At 56.3% G+C, this 9,176-nt stretch overlaps 1 protein-coding gene across 1 annotated transcript in view; it reads right to left on the bottom strand.

Annotated features, from left to right (window-relative positions):
* Positions 1–9,176, bottom strand: part of LOC103260100 (slit homolog 1 protein-like) — a gene marked incomplete at both ends in the record, with an annotated part of 62,155 nt that overhangs the window by 18,616 nt on the left and 34,363 nt on the right. The window contains 1 exon segment of the mRNA XM_021712147.1: positions 186–402. Within this exon segment, the coding sequence (XP_021567822.1) occupies positions 186–402 (217 nt within the window).

Here is a 9,176-nt window from a genome sequence, read left to right as displayed (position 1 = left end):
CCCCCCCCCCCCCCCCCCCCCCGCCGCGAGGCGTGTGTCCAGACACGCGGCTGCCGTTTCCCCTTCCTTTCCAGGGAGGGCTTCGAGCCCTGGGGGCTGAGACTTGCTGCCTGGCTTTTCACAGCCGTGATGCATCGGGCCTGGGAGGCAGCCATCCTCCAAGTGCCTCATTCCCGCCGCCTGACACGCCCCCCCCCCAGTAGCCGCCGCGGGAATGGGGCCATGCTCCCGGGCTCACCTTGGCATTCAAACTTCTTGGCGGGCGTGGTGAGGAGCAGTTTGCCTTCCATGTCCGGGGGCCCAGCGCAGCGGGCGATGCCCGGCTCCTTGTAGCCGGTCTTCACCCACCCGGACAGCCAGCGGAGGCGGCAGTCACAGTACAGGGGGTTGGCCCCGATGGCCCTGGACAGCGGGGAGAGGCAGGTGTTACAGCTCCCGGGGCCCTTCGCCCGCTGGGCAGCCAGAGCCCCAGGCACCGTGCCAGGGCTGGCAGAAACTCCAACGGCCCCGTTTCCTGTGCGTTGACGGTGTAGACAGCACCGTGTTAACCACCCCACACACATGCCTTTTCCCAGGCCTCGTCGCACGCCATGAACCCATTTTGCACGTGCAGAAGCCAGGGCTGCTGAGGAACTTGCCTGAGATCACAAAGGGAAAGGGGGAGCTGGGATGGGAACCCATGCTTCTGGGGCCACGTGTAGGGGAGAAAGCAACCAGCGTCCGCCGGCCATGAGTCGGCCTCTGCAGGGGAAGCCATGGTGGGAGCTTTCCCATCTCAAAGATGGGGAGACAGAGCCTCCCATGGAATAAGTAATTCCTCCGGGTCCCACAACCAGCGGTGGGCAGTCTGTGGCCCCTGAGACAGAACTGTCTGCACCTGAAGCCCACACTGTTTTCTTTCTTTTCTTTCTTTTTTTTTTTTGAGTTGGGAGTCTCACTCTGGCTCAGGCTGGGCTGCTCCTGCAGTCTTGACCTTCTGGGCTCCAGCGATCTTTCCGCCTCAGCCTCTCGAGTAGCTGGGACTACAGGCGCACACCACCACGCCAGGCTAATTTTTTTATTTATCGTAGAGACAGGGTCTCGCCGAGTTGCCCGGGCTGGTCTCGAACCCCTGGGCTCAGGCGATCTTCTCGCCTCTGCCTCCCAAAGTGCTGGGACACAAGCGTGAGCCACCACACCTAGCTAATTTTTTGATTTATTACAGAGATGAGGTCTTGTCATGTTGCCCAGGTTGGCCCTGAACCTCTGGGTTCAGGCCATCCTCTCGCCTCTGCCTCCCAAAGTGCTGGGATGACAGGCGTGAGCCACCGCACCTGGCTTCTTTTCCTTTTTAATGACACAGATCATACGGGTCATATCTCACCATAAGCTACCCCCAAACACTGCGGACAATGCGAGTCTCCGTCTGAACAACTGTGAACGACTAAATGCCACCGAGCTGTGCACTTGAAAAAGGCTGGTTTGGTATCATGTGAATTTCACCTCAGGTGTTCTAAAGGCACCTTCCGGCGTGACCGGTGGGGCGCAAAATGGCAGCACCCCCATGGGTGGGACTCCGTGATCACTGTCCCAGGACCACTGCAGCTGCCTGAGCCTAAGTGCTTCTGCGAGTCCATCTCACAGGCTTACCTGCGCACACACCTGACGATGCCCGCGCAGTGGCAACCTAGGTGGCGAAAGGCCTGGAAGCCCCAGCGTTCATCGCAGGGAGTGGCTAGAGAAACCAAGATGTGCCCACACTGCAGAAAGAAAAGTTGACGCCCCACAGTCCCTGCCCCTGACAGAGGAATGCACGGGCACGCGGTCACCATGCCCAGGTGTGCAGCCTTCCAGGACGTTCCTGCCTCCGCACGTGTGGTTCTTCCTCTTACGCGTCACTAGCAGCATGTCCTGGAACTTGCTCGGGTCTGCTTAGCTGGGCCCGTCTCGGTCCGTCAGACGGCGCCACGGTGTCCCAAAGAGTGGATGCCCCATGGCTGGGTGAGCCGCTGCCTGCAGCTGGACATTCTAGATGTTTCCGGTGACCGTGAACGCTCACGTGCACCTCTCTGTGAGGGGTGACCATTCCTCTAGGACAGAGGCCTAGAAGTAGGATTTGGGGCAGAGGCGGCACAGGTAGGATGCTCGTAGCTGCCCCCCACAAGGCTGAACCAGCTCGTGCTGGCCTGCAGTGCCAGGCCATGCCTCTCATACTGGCACTGACACCACACTGCCAATCTCGTCGTTTCTTACCGATCCGGGAGGCATGCTCAGGATCTCTCTCCTAAACTACAGAGAGGCTCAGAGATGGATGAGACACGGATTTGGGGGAGAGAAAGGGCCAGAGTTCTCTGATTCAGTAAATTTAAAAAAAAATCAAGCGTCTTGCTTAAAGTTCATCGATATCGGTCTTATTTTGAACATATAAGGCTGTACAGTGTTAATGAGAACGGGCATTTTTCTTTATTTACTTATTTTTTTAAGAGTCAGGGGTTCAGTCGGGCTCGGTGGCTCAGCCTGTCATCCCAGCACTTGGGGAGGCCGAGGCAAGCAGATTGCCTGAGGCTGCGGGTTCGAGATCAGCCCGGGCGACTTGGCGAGACCTCGTCTCTACAGCAAATAAATAAATAATTAGCCGGGCATGGTAGCACACACCTGTGGTTCCAGCTCCTTGGCAGGCTGGGGCAGAAGGATCGCCAGAGCCCAGCAAGTTGATGCTGGGGTGGCCGTGAATGTGCCATTGCACTCCAGCCTGGGCAACAGAGTGAGACTCCAACTCCAAAAATGAAAAAAATAATAAATAAATCATTTTTTTGTAGAGATAGGATCTCACATTGTTGCCCAGGCTGATCTCGAGCTCCTGGCCTCCAGCCATCCTCCCACCTCGGCCTCCCAAAGTGCTGAGATAACAGACATGAGCCACTGCACCCAGCCAGGAACAGACACATTAAGAAGCCAGTGGGCACAGTGTCTGCTTCTACCGGATTCTGGGCAGTACAGAGGAAGCCGTTTCCCCTGAGATGCCAACGGTCTGATTAAAGCGGCAGCGGCTCTGAACAGGAATCCCCCAAGTGGCACCGCTGATGGGGTGTGATCTTTCAAGCAGGCGGAACAAGACCTGGACTCTGGCCCACACAGCTGTCCCGGCCCAGACGACCTCGAGCGGCTCCCTTACATCTCTGGGCTCACTCTGTGATTCAGTAAAGAGCCTGCGGTCTAGAGGGAAAAGGAGGGCAAGGACATGTCACCCACAATGGGCGCCGAGGGAACAGCACAGCTCGGAGGAGGCAGGCCTGACCCCACAAGCGCTTTATTTTCTCTTTGTACTTCCCGGCATCCATCCCGGCTCATGGGTGGGCGAGACACCCCCTCTTCCCACTGGGCTGCATTGGGGCTTCTCAGATACAGGGAAGAGTCAGACACTTGGAGTTTTGAGTCTCCCTCTGTCGCCCAGACTGGGTGCAGGGACCACTCCCGGCCACCGCAGCCTCGACCTGCTGGGCTCCGGCGATCCTTCCGCCTCAGCCTTCCGAGGAGCCGGAACTACAGGCGTGCACTACCATGCCCGGCTGATTTTTTGATTTATTGCAGAGATGAGGTCTCGCCAAGTTGCCCAGGCTGGTCTCGAACCCGTGGGCTCAGGCAATCCTTTCACCTCGGCCTCCTAAAGTGCTGGAATTACAGGTGTGAGCCACCACTCCCCGCATCTTGGACTTTTTTGAAGCTTTGGTGTGTTAGAAATACAAAGACTTTTTTAAATAACAAGGATTCAAAATTGTGGTATATTGAAAATGTTTACATTGATCAGATTCCTATTTTTGTGCCAGTGCAGCAGACACCCCACGGGCTGGACACGATTAGGAAATCCTTCCCCTTTCAGCCCTGTAGCGCACTTGAAGAAAATGCCAGAAGGCCAAAATCTGAGACCCTGGGGATGGGACGCCCCTGGTGTGTCTTGGGGTCTCCATAAGTCACCACGTTGTGCAAACACTCCCCATAAATGACTGCAAGCTTGCACCTCAAATGTGTCTCTTTTAGACTCAATAGAAAAACCACGGGATCAAAGTCATACATAAAACTGTTCAAAAATGTGGGCTGGGCGTGGTGGCTCACGCCTGTCATCCCAGCACTTTGGGAGGCCGAGGTGGGAGGACTGCCTGAGATCAGGGGTTCAAGACCAGGCTGGACAACTTGGCGAGACCTCATCTCCACAATAAATAAAAAAATCAGCCGGGCATGTTGGCACACATCTGTGGTTCCAGCTACCACTGCACTCCAGTCTAGGCAATGGAGTTTTTGACACTGGCCCTAAAAACAAAGCATGCCAGGCATGGTGGCTCACGCCTGTCATCCCAGCTCTTTGGCAGGCCGAGGTGGGAGGACTGCCTGAGTCCAGGGGTTCAAGACCAGCCTGGACAACTTGGCAAGGCCTCATCTCCACAATAAATAAAAAAATCAGTTGGGCATGTTGGCATGCGTCTGTGGTTCCTGCTACTCGGAAGGCTGAGGCGGAAAGATCGCCAGAGCCCAGCAGGTCGACGCTAGGGTGGCCATGAGCATGCCACTGCACTCCAGCCTGGGCAACAGAGTGAGACTCTGACTCAAAAAAACCCCAAAACTTGGCAAGCGTCCTGCGTACTTGGGCCTGCTGTGACCTGAGCGTCCTACAGTGCTCACCAGCACAGTTTTGAGACAGTCTGAGGCTTTGTCCTGCCCCACCCAGAGCCAAGGGTATAGACATTTCAGACAATTATTTTCGGGGGGGAGGCTCAGGACTCTTATTGAGGCCAATAGCTCAAGATCCAGAATAAAACCAGTCTCTTGAAGGAAAACACACACAAAACTTCAAAAACATGCATTCTGGCTTGGTCCATGCTTGCTTTTCTGGTTCCTATGTTGAGAGGACTCTAGCCACACCTGGACTCGACATGACGTGCTTTCATTCAGCTGGGGGCCCCCAGTGTGTAGCCTGGGGCCGACTTGTCCCCTCTCCGAAAAGCATCTGGACTTCATTGATCTGGGGACCCTTTTCCCAGCGAAAACTGCACAATGGGGACCAGAGAGCCACAGGTCAGACTGGAGGGAGACAGAGTCTTGGTGGAGGTGAGACGGGGACCACAGCCAGGCCACACATCCGTCCAAAAGGGAAGGGCTGTGGGCCCGGCTTGTATCCCAGGAAAGTATAAACAGCCCTGGATCATCTGGAAAGTGCCGAAACAATAGCTGCCCAGGATGCGCCTGCCGGGCCCTGCCCGGTTCTATTTACGGATGTTGGACTGAAATCACCGTCCCCGGGCATCTCGGGTCACCAGTCAGGGAGGTCAGCGCACACCAGGACCTTCGACTCTCCCTGGCCTGGGCCACAGCCCTCTGACCAGCCACTCTCGGGCAGTCTGCGCCTGCGAGGCAGTCTCCTCTGCTGAACTGGGGCGGGAACCACCGTCTCCCCAGCTGTGAGAGACACGGCAGGCATCAGTGCTCGCGGAATGAACGAATGAGTGACTGTCCCGATGCACGAGAAAGGCTCAGAACCTTGGTGCAAAATGCAGAAAGAAAAGCGCCATCTGTGATCCCATCCGTGTAACGAATGTAATGTGTCTTTCCTTCCAACTCCTGTGTACATTTTTGGACAGTACCGAAGTCTGCGTGTACGGGCCACTCTATTCTGGGCTTCCACCAAATAATTCATGACATGTCACCGTTGTCATTGCTGTCAACTACTTGCTATTCTGTCAGATGGGCATGCTGGAAGTCGTTCCAGTGACTTTCACGACTAATTCTTTGTTGTTGTTGTTTCATTTTAGAGACAAAGTCTCCCTCTGTTGCCCAGGCTGAAGTGCAGTGATGTGATCGTAGCTCACTGCAGCCTCGACCTCCTGGCTCTGGCGATCCTCCTACCTCAGTCTCCTGAGTAGCTGGGATTTCAGGCGTGCATCGCCATACCCAGCTGATTTAAAAAATTATTTTAGAGATGGGGGTCTCACCGTGTTGTCCAGGCTGGCCTCAAGCGATCCTCTCGCCTCAGCCTCTCAAGTAGGAGGAATTATATGCAAGAGCCACTGTGCCCAGCTCTCACATCTAATTCTTCATACATCTGGACACCTAGCTTTCGAGCCTACAGCAGATTAGAGGTAACAACGTGCCAGATTAGAGCAATGAAGGATGACACTGGGAAGCCTTAGCACAAGATCTGGCAGGTAGTAGACAGGCTCAGCCTGTCATTCCAGCAGCCCTGGGAGGCCGAGGCGAGAGGATGGCCTGAGCCCGCAGGTTCGAGACCCGCCTGGGCAACTCGGTGAGACCGCGTCTCTACCAGAAATCACAAACACTAGCCGGGTGTGGTGGCGTGTGTCTGTAGTTCCAGCTGCTTGGAAGGCCGAGGTGGAAGATTAGCCTAAGTCCAGCAGGTGGAGACTGCGGTGGCCGTGAGAGTGCTGCTGCACTCCAGCCTGGGCGACAAGAGTGAGACTCCAAGCACCCCCCCGAAAAAGAAATAACCTTTGAATAGGGGAGAGGAGAGGCCAAAAGAGGAGGTGAATTGCCCAGGAACCCACTGCAAGATGATGGCAAAGCAGGGACTGACGGCCCCAGGCCCTGGGGTTAACCGGCCCAAGGGGTTTACACGTGGTGAGCTCGCCCTCGCCACACCCTGGTCCCCACAGCCCTCCCCCACAGCCGGCGGGTGGGCAAGGCCTGGCCAGAGTCGCTGGGAGCAGTGGGCTTCTCAGGAGCGCCAGCCCCTCTGGGAGCCAGGCGCTCTGGGCCAGCCCTGCCCTGTGCTGGCGCTGCGGGGGAGGCCCTCGCTTCCGACGGCGTCTGGCTTCTGTGAAGCCAGAGTGGACAGATGAGTCTGTGTCACCTTCCTGTCACTCCCCAGCTCCTGTGAGCGCTCACAATCCTTCCGGAAGAGCTGCATCTCCAGGTGCTGAAGACGCAGAGGCATGTGTGCACACGACACGTGTCCCACCGACACCCCCAAATTCAAGCGTGCACATGTCTCCCGGGGCCCTGCCATCCCAAACGCTAGGCGGGAAGGTCACTGTATTCACAGCACTGCTCCCTAACAAAGCAAGAGTTCCTTCCCACAGATGCTGCTTTGGAGAGAAAATGGGCTTACGTGCGATTAACAAGCACACCTAGCCAATCAGCAATGCCAATTCCACATTCTCCATTGCTGCTAAGCGGATCTTCGCTGTTGTTTTATTTCTTATAAATCGAGTCTGGCTTCTGGCCTGATGTCGTTGTCTCCTAAAGAAAGTCTTACTTTATAGAGAGGTATAGGCTCAAAATTTGTTTTTGCAGCTTTCGGGTTTTTTTCCTTGTTCAAAACACACAAGCACAGTGGCTCAAACCTATAATCTCAGCACTTTGGGAGGCCGAGGCAGGAGGATCAGTTGAGCCCAGGACTTCAAGAAGAGTCTGGGCAGCATATCAAGACGCAGTTGACAAAAAGAAATTTAGCTGGACACGGTGGCATGCACCTGTAGTACCAGCTACTCAAGAGGCCGAGGCCAGAGAATCGCTTGAACCCAGGAGTTTGAGGCTGCAGTGAGCTGTGATCATGCCACTGCACTCCGATCTGTGCTACAGAATGAGACCCCGACTCAAGGGAAAAAACCCAAACGCATGTGGTTCCCTCATATCCCATTCAAAACGCAAAGCCTCTAGATCCTGGGGCAAGACCACGCAGGTGTTACCCGGTTCTCACAGGGAAGGAGGCAAGGAGCCAGCTGTGCCGGGCGGGGGGAGCCGAAGGTGGGAGGGGCAGACTCGGTGCCCGAGGGGGCCCTGCCAGGGAGGCGGAGACCCGGCGCAGACGCCCATGCCCAGGGGCGGCAAGGGTGCCAGGCAGCCAGGACAGCCGCCGTCCAAGCCCGGCGGAGATGAGCACGGTCGCTCTCTGGAGAGCAGCATCGCCAGGCCAGGGCCTATCGTTTCTAATGATGTCAGCAGTAAATGAGCGCACAGCCCAAAACGACCCAACACCGCAATCGTTCCCCTTCCCAAGGCCCTTTGTGCGCTGCTGGGCAACACGACCTCCCCGTGCAGGCTGTGGGCTTTCTGGCCTTCGTGATTCCAGGACTGGGCTGGACTCAGCGGGGAGAGGGCAGCGATCGATGCGTGATGTCTGCCACGGAAGTGCACTGGGTTATGCACTCGGCCCTAGGGGGCAGGACGTATGATTTCCATTTTACAGTCCTTTGCACACGCTGTTCCCTCTTCCTTGAATGTCCTTCCCTGCCTTCTCCTAGTCCCCCTCCGGTGGCAACAAAGATGGCACCGCCTCTGTGCAGCTTCTTAGACTTCCCCGGAGTCTGTGCTGCTTCCTCTGTAATATCCCAAATGGTCACAAAGAGCAGAAGTCTTGTGCTAGCAAATTCTTCAGTGCCCGACTTACTCTGGTCCCCTGGGACATATTTATGGAGGCCACAGAGGAAAGAATGAGAAGAGCTTTGGAAGCAGACACACTTAAACTCAAATCCTGTTTCTGTCATTTCCCAGCTTCATGACCTAGGAAAGTGCTTAGCTTTTCAGAACCCCGGACTGTAAAATGGAAACAATCGGTCCTGCTGTTGGGGGCAGAGCCTGCAACCCACTCCATTCCCATGGCAGACATCACTAATCGATCACTGCACTCCCCCAATGGAGTCCCGGCAGCCCAGGAGTCCTCAGTGCTGTGCTCAAGGCAGCTTCTGCCCATCCCAATTCAGTCGTGCAGTGAACTGGAAGAAGCACATGGGACAGCGCGTGACTGGCTCAGGGCACTCGGACTGCTGGGGTCCTTCGGGTCTCAGATCACCACCGGGCTGGGTGGGGACACGACCGTCTTAAGCATGCTCTGATCTCAGAGATTAAAATACAGCCAAGGCACGTGTCTCAGAGCTGAGGACACCTCGTGAGATTGTTGAGGGAAGGAACCTCGAGGAGAGGGGCTGGGGGAAGGGGGAAAGGGGAGCGGAAGGGGGCTTGGGAGCGGAAGGAAGTAAAGAGGGGTGATGGGGAAGGGGAGGGCGAGCGTGAGGCCGGGAAGACGGGCTGGGAGCAGGGTGGAGGGGAAGAGGGAGGGAAGGAGGAGCTGGACCCCAACAAGGCTCCCCTGCCTGGGTGTGCCTGCCAGTGCAGGCACTGGGGACTTGGGTACCGGCAGAGAGCAACAGGGAACAGTCACACCCGGTGGCCCAGCCACAGCCCAGCCA

The sequence above is a fragment of the Carlito syrichta genome, unplaced genomic scaffold (genome assembly GCF_000164805.1).
Source record: "Carlito syrichta isolate Samal-C Ts95f unplaced genomic scaffold, Tarsius_syrichta-2.0.1 Scaffold88019, whole genome shotgun sequence".
NCBI lineage: Eukaryota > Metazoa > Chordata > Mammalia > Primates > Tarsiidae > Carlito > Carlito syrichta.
The sequence above is the reverse complement of the archived record's forward strand: the minus strand, read 5'-3'. Positions and strand labels throughout refer to the sequence as shown.